We start from the raw sequence: 21,808 nt of genomic DNA, 5'->3' as shown, positions 1-21,808 counted from the left end.
AAACACAAATCTGTGGAATAAATCTCATCAGATTTTATATTTGCATGTAAGATTTTAAAATCACAGATTCTTTAAAAGCATCACTAAAGTTCAGCGAATTTCTAATTTGTCCTCCTGCACTTGTGTCAAATATGGACACGCCTTTGTCCTCATGAAGGTTTGCCTTCACTCAGACCCATGCCCTGCTGTTCCTACCATGCCAACATACAGACACATGTCAGGCAATGAGTTGGAATAAAGTTGAATCAAACCTTGAAACACAGAGATGGATGATATTTTATACCTTTCATTTATAAACAGTCAAAGCAGACGGGGTCATTTTTGAGCCCAAAGGAAAACCTGATTATTTGCTGCCAGTAAAAAACTTGAAGTCGTTTAAAAACAGCTTCCTACATTAACTTTGACATAAAGCCGTCTGTGATCATCTGTTAAAGCGACCGACTCTGGTTGTGAAACAATGATCACAATAACTGATCATTTCATGTATTTTTTACACTGAATTGATCGACAATTTATACTTTAAAAACACTGAAATGAAGTGGGGACATTTGTGACCCTGAGGACCACAGGTGTGTGGAAATCGGGACGACATTATGAGGGTTAAATCTTAATATTCATATCAACAGAATTTACAGCACAGCGTGGGTGAACTTAATAAATATTCAGCACTGGTTCAATCATCAAATTGATGAATGTTCTTTGTTTGAGTTTGTCTCTCTGTGCTGCTCTTAATTATAATAATTATGTTTTATTTCAATTATATTATTTGTATAAATTGTACTAGTCTGAATAATTAAGCTGATTAATCAATGACACATTTTGATTAAACATTTTACATATTTATGATTATTAGAAAAAGATGGAAAGATGCTCAACATCCATCTGAACTGATGGTGTTTTGTGAAATTGTTTTTACAAATCTTGTCTTAATTTATTCCCTTTTTCAGTGTTTTTAAATCATAACGGTTCAACTTGAGTTCTGTGGGATTTAATGTTCAGACTTCATCTTGTATTTGTCTTTTGTGATCGTACTAAACATCAACTGTGTAACAGCTCTGAGTTCACACTTTGTTTCTCTCACACACATGAACACAGATGCTTCCTGAACAACTTGAAGCAGAGTTCATGTTTGTAACTGTCGTTGTGTTATTAAAGTGAAAGCCACAGCTAACGGTGTGGAGGCTGCAGAGCAGAAACCCACACAGCCCGTCTGCTGCAGGAGAGCAAGTTTATGATCTGTGAATGCTGCAGTCACACAGGTTATGTATCACAGAAGAAATGAGAAATGCATTCTTAAAATCAAAATCTTTATTTTTACTTCAGACAAATAACTACACTGTTATTTTGTTATGGTGGGATCTGAATGCATCAGTTTTTCTGCAGAGATGTACAAAAGAAATCTTCACATAAAGAATCTACACTTTTACAAACACATCAAACATGTTTATCTGTAAATTTATGTTACACAGTTTAAGATGATTAAATGAGAAAAGGTCAAATGCTCAGTAATGAAACATTGAAGCAACCAGAAGTTAATTTACATTTCTGTCTGCTGACTGGAGGAAATCTGATGGTGAGAAAAGGCGAGCAGGAAACAGTCAGTCAGCATGTGTGCAGTTGGTGGACGCTCCCTTGTTTGTGAGCATCATCAGCAGAGAGAGTCCACAGCAGTACACCAGACTCTTCACTATCAGCACTGTGTACAGCATGTAGATCGACTTCACCTCGAACATAGATGGCACATAATCTACGATGAAAAGAACAAAAAAATAAATGTTTGGAGCTGCAGTGAGAAATGTCAGTCCTCTGCTGCTCTGCTCTCTTTGACAGCATCTCCACATGAAGCTGAATCACTGCTGAACACAGTCACCAAGCCTTCATTACCTTGTTGTGTTCGGGCCTCCACTGTGCCCCCCTCGTGCTTCACCCAGCAGGTACATTTATATGTGCTTTTCTCCTGCTGATGGATCAGTAAGATGGAGGTGTTGCGTCCCGACTCTCTGAGCTCCAGCTGCTCTCCATCAGCAGGGGGCAGCTCCTCCAGCCGGCCGTTCTTCTTCTGTCTTTTACACGACAGCTGGACCAGGTGAGGAAACATGGCTGGGGGCACACACAGCAGGGAGCTGTTCCCCTCCACGTGGACTCTGGGTCCTGCTGGTTGAAAAACACAGAGATTATGTTCTGTTGTTTCCTCTTTTTAGCTTCATAAGAAATATTTGAAAACATAATGGTGACATGGTGATGTGGTGGTTTGCTCTGTAGCCTCAAAGGGTGAAGGTTGTGGGGTCAGACCTGCTGGTCGGGTGGGGCTCTGCTGTGTGTTTGCAGGAACTCTCGGTGCCTGTGTCGTTCTTTTCTGGGTGCTCTGATTTCCATCTACAATCCAAATACAAGTTTTTTCAGTTAACTGGTGATTCTGAATTGTGTGAACCACTGGTCCTGTTTGTGTTTGGACTCCCAGTGTGTCAGTGATGTTCCCTCTATTATCCACTGCCAGCTCGAACAAGCTCTCTCCTTTTAGGACTTTTATGGGTAATTTCATAATAATGACAAAGACATTTAACATATATTTTTTTATTATTTAAAACTTTAATAAAAAAATTTCAGAGCTCACAGCGTTGAGATAACATCTTAAATATTTAATATTACACACTTTAATTTAATAAAATTAACACCGAAATAGAATGTCAGTGTTTTCTTTTCACAAGTATGTTCATAGTTTTTATGTATGAAATGAAATATTTTTATAATTATAAACTTGAAAATATTGATTCAATTATACGGAAATGTTCGCCGTCTGATGCTGTTCTTGAGAACTAACATTTAATTTTGTCAAATATGATTTAAATAAATTTAAACAGTCCATCAGGATTGAAACACTTAAGTTTGCACCATTATATGTAAAGTTAGAATGTTTTTTATTTTCTATAAAATTGTAATTTTATTTATTTTTTATTTAATTTTAAAAATATTCTTAAATAATACATTAATTTAACCGTTAAAAGTATTTATTATTTTGCTCTTGAACACATAAATATGTTTATTAAATCATTACTTGCTAAATAAACATGATTCTTTTTATTGTTATTTTTTAACAGAATCAGTTTTAACTCACATATTCATATATTCTTTAGAAAAAAGACTTTCTGAACAAACACATTTCTCAATGTTTTTATTTACATTTAACCAAAGCTGACATTTCTATGTACATTTTAATACCAAACATATTATTTTTAACATCAAATATGATCTCGTGTTAAAAACCAGCAGAATCACTGAGAGGATCAAATCCTAAATATTTGTAACATCACTAATATTTGCAGAAATAAAGAATAACTTTAGTTGTTCAGTGAGATTTCAACATGTTTTCAGAGATTATTGAGCTTTTCTTATGTAACAATGGCTGCAGATGAATTCTCTACTAATGATGAAAAACTAACATGTAAAGCCTGAAGCAGCAGAAACTGACTTTAAACACATTTTCAGCTTCTACAATAAAACAACTGAAGGAAAATAAATGTTTGTTCTTACCTGTTACAGACAGTTTAGTTCCAGAGCCAAAGATGAGGTAGTTGTACCATCCTACTCCCACAGTGAGACAGACTGCTACAAAAACCTGTCTGCTGTTGAACGTGTCAGCTGAGGTGAATGAGTCCAAATGAGGAAGCAGGATCATATTTCAGCTCCATGATGTGTTTCTCTAATGTTCATATCAACATGACTGTCTCTTCTTCTCTTTTCTTTTAGCCACACTAGCAGCACGGCTCTGATGTTAATGTCAGTCTGTTGGTCAGTCCACTACTTTAGTCCACATGGACTGGATCTGGACTAAAGACATTAAACTTTGTACAGATATTCTTAGTCTCTAGAGGATCGACTTCATTAAATGACTTTGTCGATTCTGACTTTTTAATCAGACAGTTTGGATTTTGGATTTTCATGGTTCCCTGGGTTTCCTGGTCCAACTTCCTTAGCTCAGCATGGTTTGTGGTTCTCCAGCAGTTCTTCCTGCTCAGTGTCAAATGCTCACTTACTCCTGGGCATCATTTAGTGTTAATGGTACTTGTAATAAATGTAACCTCTGAAAATAATCCTATAGCTAGCCAGGCTCCTTTAACCACTGCAGCCCAAAGTAACACAGCTCCTGTCAGCTGAGCCGGAGCAGCAGGGGTGACTGTACCACTGTGAGGACGAGGTGTTGTGTGAAACAGAAGCCCCAGGTTTACCACGAAACCATTCATGTTTTAAGTCTATTTTTCACACAGCTACAACACAGCTGTTGTTGGCTCTATTCTTAGAAACATGAAGCTGCAGCATCTGGGGAACAGAGTCAAATTCATTCCAGGGAACAGAGCGAGCTGCACTGAGGAGCAGCAGTGGCAGGAATCTTTACTTCTGATTTATTAATAACCCACAGACAAAGTTATCATTTATTTGAAAGTCTTATTCTTAGCCCTGCACACCCTAACCGAAAAAAAACTGTTTTATTTGTTGTTTATTGTCAGTCTGGCTCTTACTCTGAGTTTGATTTGTCCGATTTAGTGATCAGTTCAGATAAAATAATTAGTACCTGACTTTAACATTCATGTGGAAAAATGAAAACAAAAACATGAACTCTGTTTTCAATTCTTTATTAAACTAAATTGGCTTCAGCTGGGTTCTTTATCAGTTGAGATTGCAGCAGTTATTCTGTCTGCTCTCAGTTTTCAAACACTCATCTCCTCAATAATTTGCTTGGAGGTAAGCGCTCTCAAACTCACGAGTCTGTTGCAGGCTCTCATCGTGTGGATACAGTCTTTTTATATTCAGCAGTGGGGAGCTCAGTTTCTACAGTCATGTAGGCACCAGCCTGATAATGAAATTGTTAATTGCCCCTTGAGGATAAATAAAGTCTCTGATTCTGAATGAAGACACACATAGTGTGTCATGAAATTGAACACAGCTCACAGTTGTTTTCTCATCTTCACACTCAGTCTTTGTACAAGAAAGTTACAATTACATGTCCAAATGTCCAACCTCCAAAAAAGCAGCACCTTCAGAAAGCCTGTAGAACTCTTGTTCAAGACCACTCTGAGTCTTGTGAAATGCACTTCACACACGTACACACAGGCACAGTTGTTTGTCGCCAGACGTTTATTTCTAGTTTTCATTTGTTATGACCGTGCACAGTCTGACAGCTCCGGTCTCAGCTGATTTCCAGCTCCCCCTCCGCTCCTCTCCCATCTCACCATAAAAGGGGAAGGAAACCATCATCAGTCCGAACGCCATCAGCTGTTCTCACCTGCGTCTGCAGCACCGCCCCGTTGAGCTCACTGCACCACTCCTCCCCTGCAGCCGCGCCCGGGACCACACCTCCGCCACAGTCTTTCTCCTGGAAAAGAAAAACAATCAGGTGGGTGCTCAAGACTTTTGGACAGTACTGTGTATTTTACAGCAAACAGCATAGATAGAGACTGGATACAAGAGAAACAGGGGGAAGGGACACAGGGAAACAGTTACATGGTATTAATTTCTCATAGTTTATTAGATAAAAGACCATACATACATAAGACAGATGTGTGACAGAAAGGCAAACAGAGACAACTGCAGATTGAAACATAGTGTTTGTGCTGCCTCTCTTTTATTGTTTTAAATATGCTGTAAGCCTCCTGCAGCGTCTTTAAGTTTCTGCCTTCCTTCCCGACTGAAGAATTATTAAAGAATTGTAAGAATATAAATATAATATATTATTTAAACACCTCAGTACACATAAAACTGTATTACTGCAAAGTAAAAAACAATTGTGCAGAAAAATGTTCCCCATCAGCATCAAATGAATTAAAATTACTGCTGAATATGTTTAGGGTAGAGCTCATTTTAAATACTTTATATTCTGTTTAATGTCCAACATCATATTCTATAAATCACGTTTGTAGTGGCTGCCCTGTGAGGACCACATGTATGACCTGAGCTCAGAAACACAGGCCTACATCTGGATTAAAAGTCTGCAGCAGTATGTGACCTGGTTAACTGTCAGTGTCTACAGGGAGGATTCAAATATGAATGATCAATGAAGGTCAGTCTTGACAAAGCAGCGAGTTAAAGTTATTGCAACCAGACATTGTAACAGTTGCAGTTGTGTGGTGTTTCGTTAATATAGCACCAAAGGTCTCTTTGAGCTTCCTGCTCAAAGCATTTTTATCAGCCGCATTTGGAGCAGCCTTGGAACTGGGAAAGCCTTCGTCGCCTGGCTGTGACGGAATCGGCCTTCAAATGCGGCCTCTGGAGGATGTGGCCTAGGAATTGGGACACAGCTGTGGTGTCTGTCTACGTGTCTTTAGCTGGGTCCAAAATGGTGGTTGTTGACAAAAGTGGCTCTGATGCTTCTAGTTAGCTCTCCATTATCAGTAGCTATGCTGGCTATCGGCTAACAGTGAAAACTGCGGAAGGGACGGTAAGCCAGTTTCTGTTTTAGCGCATTTGCCCTGCTGTGCGTTTTTTGTGGTCTTCCTTTGTGGCTGGTTCACTGACTTTTGGTTGAAGCATGATGGAACTTGGTGTTTTGGAATCTGTGAGGTCTCTGTGAGCTAACGAGCCATTGTTTACCTGGTTACATGAAGTCTGGCAAATTCTGGGCTCGGTTGTCTGTGTTTAGCGGACTTATGTGCATTTACGCAACTGCTCTTTTAATCATTGCTTGTTTTTGCTGTGTTTGGTGGCTGTAGAAATGGTTTAAATGAGCTTTTAGCTGAGATTCTAAGGTTTTGTGGATACTACACATGCTGACATTTGCAAGAAAGGCTTGATGCCATGGAGGGTTGCATGACTCTTGACCTTTAACTGGTTAAGACAGCCTAAGTTAATGTTTGTGATGTCACAAGTATGTGCCACTGCCCTCTGTAGAGTGCGGGGGAATTGTGCTTGCACTTGGACGCATGGACTGAGATGGACTTTATATTTTTACCTCCTTAACTCAAAGTAACATTACGGGTTGTATGAACACTGCTCACTTCATGTATGATAAGACAGCAACTGTTCAGCCAGGCCGTGTGAGGTTGGTGAAGATCATGTTTCTTGTCGTCTTGTTCTTGTTGTGACGTTGTATTGTCATGTCTGCCTCTCATGTTTCCTGTTTTATTTTGAAGATCTGTGTCCTATGTCAGTGTAGTCGGCTTTGCTTGTTATTTCAGATTAGTGTCAGCTGTTTCCCCATGTGTTTCCATTTCCCCTAATCACCCCTGTGTGTTTCTGTTCGGTCCTTGTCAGGTTATCTGTTGTTCTCGTCATGTTCTCCACGTCATGTTTCTAAGTTTCATGTCAGGGTTTTTCATGTTGTTTGTTTAGTTCACCCACTTTAGGTTAATGTTAGTTTTGCTTCAGTTTGCCTTGCCCTTTGTTTGTACCCTTTTTTTTTTTTTTTTTTTTTTAAACCAGCCTCATTAAACAGCTCGCTTTTTGTTAATACGAAGTTTTGGTTCCACGTTCCTTTTGTGTCTGCATTTCAGATCCTCTCCTCACATTCATACAGTCTGCCTCAGCCAGACTGTGACAACTGTTTTATTAGACCGGACATGTTCAGAGCTGTTGTCCCTTCTCCATTATCATCAGATTTTTCCTTTCAGAAATCAAAAATCAGAAAGGGTTTCATAGCCAAATGTTGAGCAGGTTTACAACATTAGGAAATTTCTGCGGTACTTAGTGCAAACATTGTCAGATAACGCTTAAATAGACAAAAATAAGAATTAAAAGTGCTAAGTAGAAAGATATATACATGAGTGCAGGTGGTGATCAGTGCCAAACATGGAATGATGCAGTGAACACAGCGTAGGGTCATGTGTTAGTGGTGGGAACAGTCATATGGTTATTGTTCATGTGTCCAACAGCAGAGGGGAAGAAACTGTTCTTATGGCGAGAGGTTCTGGTGCGAATGGACCGGAGCCTCCTGCCTGAGGGGAGCAGGTCAAACAGACTGTCTCTGTTTGTCCCTGATAGTTGCTCCAGCGTACCACACAGTGATGGAGGAGGTGAGGATGGACTCGATGATTGCAGTGTAGAATTGCATCATCGTCCGTGTTGGCAGGTTGAATTTCTTCAGCTGCCTCAGGAAGTACATCCTCTGCTGGGCTTTCTTAATGAGGGAGGTGATGGTGGTACCCAGGAAGCGGAATGAGTCCACAGAGGTGATGGGGGTGTCAGTCAGGATAATGGGGGGGAGTGGGGCTGTGTGCTTCCTGAAGTCCACAATAATGTCCACTGTCTTCTGGGCATTCAGCACCAGGTTGTTGTGGCTGCACCAGGACACCAGACGTTCAACCTCCCTCCTGTAGGCAGACTCATCCCCGTCCGAGATGAGCCCAATAACGGTGGTGTCATCTGCAAACTTGATTAGCTTGACAGACTGGTGGGTGGAGGTGCAGCAGTTGGTGTACAGGGAGAAAAGCAGAGGAGAAAGAACACAGCCCTGAGGGGAGCCGGTGCTGATGGTCCGGGAGTCCGAGACATTCTTTCCCAGCCTCACATGCTGCTTCCTGTCCGTCAGGAAGTCAGTGATCCACCGGCAGATGGGATCAGGCACATTCATCTGGGAAAGCTTGCCTCGGAGATGGTCTGGAAGGATGGTGTTGAAGGCAGAGCTGAAGTCCACAAACAGGATCCTGGCGTAGGTTCCTGGGGAGTCCAGATGCTGCAGGATGAAGTGTAGGGCCATGTTGATGGCGTCGTCTACAGACCTGTTGGCTCTATATGCAAACTGCAGGGGGTCCAGGAGGGGGGCCGTGAGGGTCTTCATGACCACAGATGACTACAGACCCGTGGCTCTGACATTTAGTCCAGTGATCCTAGGTTTCTTGGGGACAGGGATTATGGAACTTGAAGCAGGCAGGCACATGACATGCCTGCAGTGAGGAGTTGAAAATGCCAGAAAACACTGGGGCCAGCTCGTTTGCACAGTGTCTGAGGGTGGCAGGAGAAACACCGTCTGGGCCGGGAGCTTTCCGAGCATTCAGACTCTTAAACTGCTTCCTCACAATGAAGAGTTGTGGTGGGAGGAGGTGGTGTGAAATCCTCCTTGGTGTGTGGTGAGGAGGGGGGTGTTGTAGGTGAAGTGTTTGAAGGTGGTGATGGCTCTATGGAGGGGGGAGAGGTGGGGGAATGAGTGTCCAAAGTGTCTCTATTGTTGGGGCCGTTGGAGGTGTGAAGGCTGCCCGATGGCTCGTCAAAACGGCAGTAAAAGTCGTTGAGGGTGTTGGTCAAGAGCAAGTCATCAGTGGAGTGGGGGGTTTTAGGCTTGTAGTTGGTGATTGTCAAGTGTTCTCTGACTGTGAGGAGCCCACACTTGAAAAAGACCAGACTTTGAATTTCACTCAACTTTATTTTGACCAGCTAGTTTGATAGCTGGTAGGTAGGTAGGTAGCAGCAGGTAAAAAACCTTTCAACACAAAAATAAAGAACATTTCATTAACCAGTAACCATTCAGTTAAATTACATGCATTACACAGAAGACAGATGAAATAACAAAATACACTTCAGTAAAGCCATTTACCATGTGGTTAACTGTTAATTTAACTGTGGTTCTCAAATATACAAAATGTGTCTTCTTTGCATTTAACACTTTTTTATAAACAATTGTATTTTAAAGTATACATTTTAGAGTTTACAAACATTTTAATAGAGACATTAACCAAGGATTTTCTTTTACAAAGAATTATTTTCCTTAAATCAAACCAAACATATTTACACTAGTTTTACGATCTATTTTTAATATTAATTAACATAAATATGTGGGAAACACTATCTGCACAAACAATTTATTCAAACTTAAACATTCATTTTAATATCAATATAATTTTTTAAACTTAAATGCAGCAACTATTTCCCTAAGCGTAAAACATTTCCACAATTGAGCTTCCATAGTTCCAAACATATAAGCAGCAAATGTGAGCCCAAGAGCTTACCGATAGCCCGTCTTGCTTAAAGTCTTCCTCACAGTGGAAAAGTGGATCGTACTTTGTTTGCTGTCCTCTCAGTATGTCACGCACGGGTCAAATGACTGCTGCATGCATTTTAAGGTCTACTAGGCACGCCCACCCTTGATTGCTCTAATGTGGCTCACCTGGCAGGGCGGCGCACACCAGGCCGCGCTTAGTTTTGATTGCACACAAGGTCTAATCAGCGGCCATGCGCAAGCAGCAGCACCGAACAGGTAGTGGGTAGGAGGAGGAAGAGAGGAATAACAGCCACACCTACTAGGTCAGCGCGACAGTGATATTCCTAAAACCTTTCCACACAGAGGCCGAGTCATTCTCTGAGATCTGCTGCTGCATCTTCTCACAGTGCTGGTGTTTAGCAATGTCCACTTCTTTAGTGAACCTGTACTTGGCCTCTCTGTAGCAGTCCCTGTCGCCGCTTCTGAACGCCTTTCTCTTTTCCAGCCACAGCTTTTTGAGTTTAGGAGTAAACCAGGGTTTGTCATTGTTATAACTCACCCTGGTGCGTGATGGCACAATGCTGTCCTCACAGAAGTGGATATAGGAGGTGACAGTGTCCGTAAACTCGTCCAAGCTGTTAGAAGCAGCCTTCATTGTGTCCCAGTCTGTAGACTCCAAACACGTGCGAAGCTCCTCCACAGCCTCGTTGCTCCACAGTTTTTTGGTCCTCACGACAGGTTTGGAGAGCTTCAGCCTCTGTCTGTACGCGGGGATCAGGTGAATCATGACGTGGTCAGAAAGTCCGAGTGAAGCGCGGGGCACCGCACGATAGGCCCCGCTGATCGTGCTATAACAGTGGTCTAATGTCCTCTCCTCCCTGGTCGGGCATTTAATATACTGCTTGTATTTGGGAAGCTCTTGGCTCAGATTGGCTTTGTTAAAGTCCCCAAGAGCAATGATTGTATTGTTTATCAAAACATGAAGTTTATTAAGCATGAAGATTATGTTTAGCCTTCTTTTGCAGCTGGTTCAGTGCATTTTGGTCAGAGCACGACAAAACTTGCAATTTTAGAATCAGTTAGATCTCTGCTATTAGAAAATGTGTTGTTTGTTTGGTTACATGAAATCGAGAGTATACGGGGTTCGGTTATTTGTGTGTACATACATTTTGTGAAGTGACATAACTGTTCTTTTAATTGTTTTTTGTTTTTGATGTGTTTGGTGGCTGTAGGAAAGCTTTATATTTTCTTTGAGCTGAGATTTAGAGGTTTATATGGATACCACACATGATATTATGTATATTTACATAACATACCGGACCTCACGGTGAAACAAATGATAAATGATTCAGTTTGGTTTTCAGATTCTTCTAATTAGGCTTTGGAGTTGACGTCACGCCGCAATGCATTGTGGGAGCACGGCACCATTTTCGGGGTCTACGAATCAAAACAAACACAATGTGTTGGAACGACGATTACAAGATGCTTAAAAGCAGCTCAAAAGAGAATGGACTGTATAGAGACCGATTGGGTCCAGAGGCGAAGCAGCTGTACTTGCAGAAAATAGCGTGCATTGGAAATGTGGACCCGTATGAAATACGAACTTGGAGTAGAAACCCTGAAGACCAAGCGCTATTGACGTAGCCTGATATATTTCATACCTTATCTGTGGAATCAGCGCCGTACAAGTCATCATTCAAACAAAGATAAGTCAGCTCGAGTACTGCGAGTGAAATGCGTTTGATTTCCCTGCAAACATTCACATTAGTGCAGCATAAATTCATTCATGAGGGGAAATTACAGTGAGAACATGTGGAGGCTGTCAGGTGGATAACATAGTGAGTTCAGTGCATTGATGTGACATTGTCCTGAAGGATTTAGTTATTCTCTATGGTTAAAGAAATTGCACTGATTTATTAATGTTTATTATAAATAATTCTAATTATACATCTTGCTTCCATATTTGTATCTCGTGTCACTAAAAATACATTTTATTTTAGTTTTATACATTGATTAATGACCTGCAGAATTTCCTTATCATATTAAGTGATTCATAATTGTCATAATTCATAATTGTCACTTTATGCTTTTCTTGCACATTCTTGCATTACATACTTTAGGTTCATTTTCTGCAGGCAGGTTTCTGACAGAACAGGCAGATTTACACTATAAGCTGCAGCGCTCTATAGATGGACACATAAAGAAATGCATAATTACATGTGTGTGCTGACTTTCTAGACACTTACATTTATGATAAAGTAGATAAAACACATTTACGTCGGCCTTGGCTCATAGTTCTTGTCTTTAAATGAACTTTGTGTGCGTTTCAGGTCCTGCACTCTCAAAGACTGAATGAACCAGCATTGCAGCCATGGGTCACTGTGAGCATCACAGGGAAGGTTGAAGCCGCCCACTGCACCTGTATGGCCGGAGTCGCGGAGACCTGCACCCACGTCACTGCTCTTCTGTTTAATGTAGAAGCAACAGTGTTGATCCGTGGCACAAGGACTGTTACAGATGAACCTGCATACTGGGTTTTGCTGGGTAATGTGACCAAGATACAGCCAGAGGTTGGCCATAAGATAGACTTCTCCTCTTCAGCTGCCCAAAAAAAGGCTCTCAATCAAAACATAAACAGACCATCTGTAGTGACAGGTAAAAGGAGCCGTCCTCAAAACAGAAACCTCCCACCTGCTACTGTGGAGGAGTCGTCACTGCTATAATGCCATAATGTTTTATCTAGGGGTCTAGATTTATGCCTGTAGTGCACTGCCGTGTAAATAATTTGCATTTACTGAATATGTACTGACTGAGTCCCACTGTTCAAATGTTGAATAAAGAAACAAACTAATTTTTGCCTCTTTTTTATTAGAACCACTTTATAGAACATCACATCAGTTACAGTGTAGAATCCATGTCCTTTATAGTTTACAAATGACAAAATGTTTACATAAAATCATGTGTTTACATGATATCACCCACTACTAACATTACTTTATTTACTGTATCTTTTGAAAAAATACTGCTATTTATACAGCAAAAGACTTAAGAATATTTAACAGGAGCAGGTTTCATTCTTCTCTGGTTTTATTATCACACTGTTCACCAAACGCAGCAAACCTTCACCATCTTATCCAGAAGGGTCACCTCTCCACCCTCACATGGAAGAAGTAATCTGATTGGCATGGTGGTATGTTTGAAGCAGGTCCCTCGTGTAGCGCTGGAAACCAGTCACGATGTTTCATCCATTTCATAGGCTGGTTTGCTGCAATAATGCCAAATAATTAGCAACTCTATAAATAGACGGTAGTTCTGCACTCAGTAGGATGTTTGTTGTAATTTGCTATGAGCTCAGAGAATCGAAAATGAAAACTAATAGGCTATAAAGAGTGATATGAACATATTTAGAACTTACCGGAATGAAAATGTCTGGAGCACCAACAGATATTTGGAGATGGAAGAGAGCTGCGCGTCAGCTCGTCTCACAGCTGCTATCCAGGCTGGACGCCTTCGTTTGGTAACATCGATACACGAGCTGCTCATGTTGCTTCCAGGTTGGGAAAGAATGAAAAGACAAAACATTTTCAAGCTTATTCTCTTGCCGGTTGTGCGATCGAACATTGCAGCCGACCACACAGCAAGAACAAACCATGGCTATGCTTTCGCTCCTTTTTCACTTAGACCCCCAAAATGGCGGATCGGGCCAAAATCCTTTCCACGCCCACCCCGGTGACATCACGCTCCAAAGCCCTATTGTGTCTGTTCAATTCAGTTCAATTTTATTTATACAGCGAAACAACAGTCACCTCAAGGTGCTTTACATTCTAAGGTAGACCCTACAATAATACATACAGAGAAAAACCCAACAGTCATATGACCCCCTATGAGCAAGCACTTTGGCGACAGTGGGAAGGAAAAACTCCCTTTTAACAGGAAGAAACCTCCGGCAGAACCAGGCTCAGGGAGGGGCGGGGCCATCTGCTGCGACCGGTTGGGCTGAGAGAAGGAAGACAGGATAAAGACATGCTGTGGAAGAGAGACAGAGGTTAATAACAGATATGATTCAATGCAGAGAGGTCTGTTAACACATAGTGAGTGAGAAAGGTGACTGGAAAGGAAAAACTCAATGCATCATGGGAATCCCCGACAGCCTACGTCTATTGCAGCATAACTAAGGGAGGATTCAGGGTCACCTGGTCCAGCCCTAACTATATGCTTTAGCAAAAAGGAAAGTTTGAAGCCTAATCTTGAAAGTAGAGATAGTGTCTGTCTCCTGAATCCAAACTGGAAGCTGGTTCCACAGAAGAGGGGCCTGAAAACTGAAGGCTCTGCCTCCCATTCTACTTTTAAAAACTCTAGGAACAACAAGTAGGCCTGCAGAGCGAGAGCAAAGTGCTCTAATAGGGTGATATGGTACTACAAGGTCATTAAGATAAGATGGGGCCTGATTATTTAAGACCTTGTATGTGAGGAGCAGGATTTTGAATTCAATTCTGGACTTAACAGGAAGCCAAAACAGGAGAAATCTGCTCTCTCTTTCTAGTCCCTGTCAGGACTCTTGCTGCAGCATTTTGGATCAGCTGAAGGCTTTTCAGGGAGTTTTTAGGACATCCTGATAATAATGAATTACAGTCGTCCAGCCTGGAAGTAATAAATGCATGAACTAGTTTTTCAGCGTCACTCTGACACAGGATATTTCTAATTTTAGAGATGTTGCACAAATGGAAGAAAGCAGTCTTACATATTTGTTTAATATGTGCGTTGAAGGACATGTCCTGGTCAAAAATGACTCCAAGGTTCCTCACAGCGTTACTGGAGGCCAAGGTAATGCCATCCAGAATAAGAATCTGCTTAGATGCTGTGGAAGACATCCAGATAACCTTCTCCCACCAACGATGTGGAGATCCAACCCTTTTAGATCCAATTAAAATCAAGACACTCAAAAAGATTCTCTGGAAAAGAGCAGAATTCTTGGAACAGAGTTTAATACACTGAATCATATGAACAGCAGGAAAAATACATACAGACATTTAGTAAGAAAATTACAAAGCAGAAAGCAAGCAAAGCAAAACCCCGGGGTGTACAGCCTTAAGCCCAGACAGTAGAGCAACACAGAGACGGACAGAGAGAAACAGCAGAGGGGAAAAAAGTGCTGGGGTGTCCTCTGGTCCCCTAATATATAGGGACCAGTATCCCCGCCCCCTGCTGCTGGGTAACTTTCCCACCCGCCCTCCAGCCAAACACAGCTGCAGGGGTCAGGTAGCGGCCAAGGACTCCGGCTACCCTTTGGCTTTGGCTTATCACAACAGGTCATGACACGGTGTCTGTGAAGGTTCTCAGTCATCCAGGTCATCGTAGTCTAAGGAGCTTGGAAAGAAAAGCGTCTGGACTTCTTTAAGTTGCTTGAAGACGTTTCACCTCTCATCCGAGAAGCTTAGCACCTCGGAAGAAGTGAAACGTCACATTGACTGCCCTGTTACTGCACCACCTTAATAAACCGTGGTGAAGCAAAATGTCTTGTGCTTAAGACTCTACATGAAAGTTAAAATATATATGTTCAGTGCACACAGATATATAGTTACATAGTTGTACATATCATACAAACATCTACCACATCACCATATTTCTAAGATTTTCAGGGCCAAGTACAATAACCTCAGTTTTATCTGAATTTAGAAGTAGAAAGTTAGAGTTAATAATGAAGTTATCAACTGTTTTCAGAGCCTCCCTTTCAGCTGCTCGTCAGTGGCTTGACTGAACCTCATTCCCTCCTTTACTCTTTTTTTTGGTGATTCTTCATCCCAGTTAAAAAATTCAGACAAATCTTGACATTTGATCGGCTCTAGTTTTCTACAGTCTTTAATGCAAGACAGACACTTTTCTCAGGCCTGTGAAGAAAGCAGTGAAGTTTGTGGCTCAAAAGCTGAGGAGCTGATCTGTGGATGTACTTAAAGACAAAGATGATGAAAGTTGATGAAATAAAAGTTTACAGTTTTAGAATAAGAAACAAAATAAGAAACAAGAGATGGACTTCATTCATCATGAAAAACTGTCACCCTCAGCTGTGGTTTCTCTTCAGAATTAAATTACAACAGTTGAGGTGGAAAAGTTTTCCATTATTCATTTGGACATGCTGATCTAATGAAGATGAATCTGAGGGAAACTGAATTTCTGACAGCAGTAAATAAAAATGGTCCCTGAGCTCAGTATGTTTGTGACTCTGAGATGGAGGTGAAACATGTGAAGCTGGGCTGTGGTTTACTGCTCTCTTCCTGTCACAGACACTGTTTGACATCTGTTCATCTGTTGGTTTTTGTTCAGGCTGCAGGGATCATTTCTCACTGTGGGGAGCAGAAACCCAACAGGAGCAGTAGTAGGTGGCTGAATGATCACGTCTGATGTTGTTTAGTGTCAGAACACCTGTATACTGCAGATATTTGAATGTTTCTCTTTCTTTCTTCTGGTACCAGTATACAGAGCCACTACATCGTGGATTCCCACACCTGAAGGAGACACTTTCTCCAATTTTCTTGGTCAGTGTAGAACCACCCTGATTTGACTCTGCTGCCATGGTAACCAGTGCTGTAGAGACACAGACAGATAGATGAAGGTTAGTGTGACAGTGTTTGTTACAGGTTGACTTTGTTGGCTCCTGATTGGCTGGAAACACTCACCTGAACACAGACAGCACAGAGCAGCAGCTGGGAGGAAAAGCATTTTGTGCAGTGGTGTTTCCTCTGGTGAACCTGGGGAGAAGTGGCGCTCTGATGCAGCTGAGGCCAAACAAGGACGAGCTGTGAGATCAGACGAGGGCCACGTGGTTTCTAACAGGTCCTCAAAGCTCCCATCAGCCCCTGCGGCCCACAGATAAGACTGCTGCTGCTGATTGACAGCTCAGCTGAAGCTGCTGTGGTTTCATCGTCTTCATTTCAATCTGACAGCAGATCCAAAAATCTGGGTCACATGATGCACAAACACTCAGAAACATTCATGTTGCTGTGAATTTACTAACACACACTGTTATCTGTGGTTTTCTTCTTTATCTAACTTTTTGAATATCTTCACCTTTTCTTTGTTTTTGTGAATCAAAATGAATAAATAATATTCACAGCATCTCATTTTTAATTGTTCTGTTTTTATCGACGACGGTTTTAAGAATCATTAAAATGATGATCATCAATTCTAATATCTATAAACAGTAATAAAAACAGGGCTGTGTTTCACGTCAGCTTCATTTATTTGTAGCCATGGTTAGATTTCATCTGCAGCAGGCAGTCATCCACCTTTACACACACATTTACACAACAGTACAAAAGTACTTTTTGATTCCTGAAAGAGAAATAAGACAAATGTTGCCTTTGTATCATCTCTGATATGGAAGGGATCATTTGAAGATGTGAGTGAAGGACACAAATATTTGGATCTGGTGTTGTTCTACATTTTAGGACTAAAAGACAGAAGGAAGAAAGTGAAAGTGACTGTGCGAGGCGTTGAAGTCATGAAGTCAAGTGGAGGCCGCTGACTGCTGTTACTTTCTGCTGTACAGGTTCAACAGGGACTCACAGTCAGCCTGCTAGAACATTTGGATGAAGAGAAAAAGGAGGAAAAAGACTTTGAGGGACAAATCCAATAAGATCAGCATGTTTTGAATGTGGGAATACAACAGTTTCCTCCACCATGACACACACTGGAGCCTCTTTTTGCTCACAGCTTCACTGTTTGTCTCAAAGTTCAGTTTGGAGGCCAAAATTGTTGCAACACATTTGTAAGTTTGCACTAATTTCACTGTGTGACCCTTAATGGATGTAATGAAGGAATCAGTCAGTGAAATATGAAGCTGTGCTGTAAGTTTGGAGGAGAAAAGTGTCTGAGTGACTTTAATGAGGTGAACACATGAATACAGAGCACTGACTGACACGTACACACTCCTTTAATGAGTCGCACACATTTTTGTGACTTCATGAAATGTCAAAAATGACACAACAAGCTGCGAGCACATTATTGTGTGTTTGCTGTTTGTGTGCTTTGTTTGCTGTTATGATAGCAGGCATACAGCCATGTTCTCAATGTCTCAGCTATCATTGATTATTGCTGCTCTTCCTCTTCTATTAGGCACTTCAACTCAATGAATGACACACAGAAAGATTTCATGACTGTGTTCTTCACAATAAGGAGAATATGTTATCTGCATCTGAATGACTCATGTTGCCTTGTTTCTACTTTGTTTGCATATTTCTGCTTGTTGGAAAGGATTTTCTGAATCATTCAGTAGTTTTTGTAATAATAACGACATTTAGCAAGACTTCAAAATGATTCTCCAACATTTGCTGTTCAGACTTGATCTGTTCTTACGTGTGTGATATCCAGAATGAAAAACTCAGCTCAGGTAATAAAATGGGAGCTGAGCAGACTGCAGGGGCTTCATGGTCTCTCCTTTGATTCCATTAAAGTTCATTTGTCAGCTGTGAGTTGAGGATTTGAGCTGTTTCTCTCACAGGTGAAGAACACAGATCCTTCCTGGAATCATTCTTGAAGCAGAGTTCCTGCTTGTAACTGTCATTGTGTTATTAAAGTGAAAGCCACAGCTAACGGTGTGGAGGCTGCAGAGCAGAAACCCACACAGCCCGTCTGCTGCAGGAGAGCAAGTTTGGATACAGTCAGTTTGTGCTTCACTCACACGGGTTGTTGTTGATCACACAATGAAAGTAGAATCAAACTCTTCATCTTCAAATCTTTATTGTTCACACAAACACAACTACACTGTTTGACATTTGAAAATCAAAGTGAAAACTTGTGATAAAAATATTCCTGATGGTTTTTGTTACTACAATAAAAGTCACAATAAGCACAAAAAGAATTCTAACTCAGAGCAACAATACATGTAAAGATGTATTTATTTCAGACGATCTTCTAACTGTTGAAGAAAAAGGCAAAATAAGCTCAACACATCATAACTAACATTTGTGATCAAAGTGATGAATGAGATGAATTGATGAGATGTGATGGTGAGAAAAGGCGAGCAGGAAACAGTCAGTCAGCATGTGTGCAGTTGGTGGACGCTCCCTTGTTTGTGAGCATCATCAGCAGAGAGAGTCCACAGCAGTACACCAGACTCTTCACTATCAGCACTGTGTACAGCAGGCAGAGCAGCTTCACCCTGCACTGAGACTGGAAGGACACTGAAGGACAGACAGACACAAAGAGACAGACAGACAGTCGGGTTATTCCTCTCAGATCAAGGAGAAAAAGTCCAAATAGAAACAGTCACAGCTTCTTCTTCAAGTGGATGAATTGATGTAGTGTTTGTGTCCACTTGGGGGCAGAAGAACTCCACAAGCAGCTAACAAACTGATCTCTGACATATTATGGTCTGTCTGCTGTTTGGTGCTGAGCAGCTAGTGTACAGTGGCTTTATCAGAGCTTGTTGGATGAAGATTTGATCAATTAGTGCAACTTTAAGAGCCTAAACTTGTTCCAGCTGCCTCATTGGACATTGGAGCTGTCCATGCAGAGAGGCAGCAGGTGATCTTACAGTCAGCTGGCTGCAGAGCTGGCAGGTCTGCTGGCTCTCTCTCTGGAGGACAGGAGGCTGCTGGAGCTGGAAGCTCTGAAACAGAAAAGGAGTCAAATGTTTGGAGCTGCAGTGAGAAATGTCAGTCCTCTGCTGCTCTGCTCTCTTTGACAGCATCTCCACATGAAGCTGAATCACTGCTGAACACAGTCACCAAGCCTTCATTACCTTGTTGTGTTCGGGCCTCCACTGTGCCCCCCTCGTGCTTCACCCAGCAGCTGTATTTATATGTGTCAGAATGGCTCCCATCAACCATCCTGATGGCAATGGTGCGTCCCGCCTCTCTGAGCTCCAGCTGCTCTCCCTCAGCAGGGGGCAGCTCCTCCGCTTCTCCGCCGTTCTTCTTCTGTCTTTTCCAGGAGAACTGGACCAGAGGAGGAAACATGGCTGAGGCCACACACAGCAGGGAGCTGTTCCCCTCCAGGTGGGCTCTGGATGCTGCTGGGTACACGCTCACCACGGGCTTCACTACCTGCTCATCTGAAGTTTGACAGCAGCAACAAGCAGCACAGACACACATTCACACAGTCAGCAGCAGCTTCCAGCACTGCACTGCATTCAGTCTGATCCTGGAAACTACATGGACTCTGATCACTAAACTACTCATCAGCACAAAGTTCACTACATACACTGGATTCAGCTTCATATCAAACACAGTCATCACCTCATGTCATCATGGCTCACATGAGGAACACTCAGCATGTTTTAAAAGTCAAATTAAATTCATTTCAGTTATTTCGTTATGTGCTCTCTAATGGCCAGATCATATGGTGGTTTCTGGCCCTCCAGGCTTTTAAGTTCATAGTGGTCCATAGGATGGGGGTTCAGATGGCTGTGGCTGATTTCCTGCTGGGGGTGTGTGGCGGAGTGTGGTTGGTGGCTCGGTTGCAAGGGAGGAGTCAAACAGAGTGTTCAGGGTGTGGCGACTGGGAAGGCTTGTTTTCGGAGCATAGCAAGCATCATATAATCATCCCTTCCCTTTCAGTGGCGGCCAGGCTGGAGAGGAAGACAGTTTCTGGAGCAGAGAGTCGGTGCGGATCTGCAGCAGTGAACACCGAAAAGTGCTAAAGCAAACAATGACATTACGAACAAATAAACAGAAGCCCAACACGAGTTTCTGCGTCCTGTCTGGTCCTTTGGGTTACACACACTTTAGCCTTTCCCACTCATTTTCCTGTTTAGAAGCAAAGTCACCCTCTGCAATGTAGGCAACAGAAAATAGAGATATATTTTTTATTTTCCTTCTTTTTTTCAGATTTTAGTATAATTCGATTAAAAAAATAGACTAGAGTTTGCGTTTCCATATTTTAATATTATTTTATCATTATGTCAATATAGCACAAGGTTCACCTAGCTTTGCACAAAAATTAAAAAAAACTTTTTTTTTTCATTTCAACTGTTTGATATGCATCAACCAGTTTTAGCCAATCATACTTTTTGTTGGCTCCTCCACATATCCATAAACATTGCACCGGACATTTTTTCTATCCTCGTGATATAAAAAAGGAAAAAAAATACGATATGCTGTTTCTTAATTCTTATGTATAAATATATGTTTGTTCCCCATAAGCACCGTAACTGTAGTTTAAATGTTTGAGATGTACAGTACATACATTGAACAGCCACAGCATGAAAATCACCTGCCGATCACTGTGTATCATTAGGCACTGGGGTACTGGATCCTTTGGTCCTGTGGGTTGCTGAGTGGGACTTCCATGGATCAGGCATGTTCAGGGTCATCCCACTGATACTCAGATTGGAATAGGAAGGAGGTTGAGTCAGGGCCTTTGGTTCTTTGCTGTAATCTTTTAATTGTTCCTGAACAGTTCTTTGAGTGCAAGGGACACATTTAATTTAAAATCTGTCAGTGGTTTTACTGTTGTGGCTGATCAATATAACGTAACTGAAGTTAACATTACATTTGACCCATGGGAAGAATCAGTGCCACAAAACATTTTATGACTGAGGACAAAATATATTTTTCCAATTAATCATTGTTAATATGAGTGAGTTGCTGTGTGGGGTTTTTTTTTCCCACGCTGATATCCACTTGCAATCACGCCCATTCAGATAACCAATTAAGCCAAGCCCACTAACTGCATGTCTTTGGACTGGACATGGAAACATTCTGATAGCATGCAAACTCCACAAAGAAAGAGCCCAGGCAGATGGTGCATGTGAACCTAGTACCTTCTTGCTTTCGACATCTACGTTTATCTGTATTTTTAAAATGTGAAAATAAATCCAATGCCCACACTTTTGGTTTGCAATGGGATCGTTCTGATGATTATTTATTACAGCTTGATTTCACAAGCTTCTAGTATATTTTCTCA

General features: G+C 41.5%; 2 protein-coding genes and 1 long non-coding RNA gene across 3 annotated transcripts; 1 reads left to right on the top strand and 2 right to left on the bottom strand.

Annotated features, from left to right (window-relative positions):
• Positions 1 to 1,312: 1,312 nt before the first annotated feature.
• On the bottom strand, positions 1,313 to 3,823 carry LOC112436434 (uncharacterized). The gene is made up of 4 exons (XM_076876731.1): positions 3,532 to 3,823; positions 2,293 to 2,376; positions 1,885 to 2,154; positions 1,313 to 1,747 (listed from the first exon to the last, which is right to left on the bottom strand). Exons 1-4 carry the CDS (start codon positions 3,674 to 3,676, stop codon positions 1,599 to 1,601), a joined length of 648 nt encoding a protein of 215 aa, XP_076732846.1. The 5' UTR covers positions 3,677 to 3,823; the 3' UTR covers positions 1,313 to 1,598.
• A 1,453-nt stretch (positions 3,824 to 5,276) lies between these two features.
• LOC112436436 (uncharacterized) lies at positions 5,277 to 16,914 on the top strand. The gene is made up of 3 exons (XR_013094129.1): positions 5,277 to 5,392; positions 16,226 to 16,281; positions 16,375 to 16,914. It is a non-coding gene; the product is annotated as an uncharacterized LOC112436436 (long non-coding RNA).
• A 1,709-nt stretch (positions 16,915 to 18,623) lies between these two features.
• On the bottom strand, positions 18,624 to 21,807 carry LOC143413509 (uncharacterized). The gene is made up of 3 exons (XM_076876737.1): positions 19,644 to 21,807; positions 19,437 to 19,511; positions 18,624 to 19,083 (listed from the first exon to the last, which is right to left on the bottom strand). Exons 1-3 carry the CDS (start codon positions 19,993 to 19,995, stop codon positions 18,935 to 18,937), a joined length of 576 nt encoding a protein of 191 aa, XP_076732852.1. The 5' UTR covers positions 19,996 to 21,807; the 3' UTR covers positions 18,624 to 18,934.
• Between the last annotated feature and the right edge of the window lies 1 nt (position 21,808).

The sequence above is a fragment of the Maylandia zebra genome, linkage group LG18 (assembly GCF_041146795.1).
Source record: "Maylandia zebra isolate NMK-2024a linkage group LG18, Mzebra_GT3a, whole genome shotgun sequence".
Taxonomy (NCBI): domain Eukaryota; kingdom Metazoa; phylum Chordata; class Actinopteri; order Cichliformes; family Cichlidae; genus Maylandia; species Maylandia zebra.
This window is presented reverse-complemented; position numbering and strand designations above follow the sequence as displayed.

Coding starts and splice junctions, on each gene's coding strand:
- LOC143413509 (XM_076876737.1), bottom strand. CDS start 19,995: ATGTGTGTCTGTGCTGCTTGTTGCTGCTGTCAAACTTCAGATGAGCAG. Junction 19,512..19,643: donor GGAGGCCCGAACACAACAAG/GTAATGAAGGCT, acceptor TTTCTGTTTCAG/AGCTTCCAGCTCCAGCAGCC. Junction 19,084..19,436: donor AGCTCTGCAGCCAGCTGACT/GTAAGATCACCT, acceptor TCTGTCCTTCAG/TGTCCTTCCAGTCTCAGTGC.
- LOC112436434 (XM_076876731.1), bottom strand. CDS start 3,676: ATGATCCTGCTTCCTCATTTGGACTCATTCACCTCAGCTGACACGTTC. Junction 2,155..2,292: donor GAGCCCCACCCGACCAGCAG/GTCTGACCCCAC, acceptor TTTTTCAACCAG/CAGGACCCAGAGTCCACGTG. Junction 1,748..1,884: donor GGAGGCCCGAACACAACAAG/GTAATGAAGGCT, acceptor TTTTCATCGTAG/ATTATGTGCCATCTATGTTC.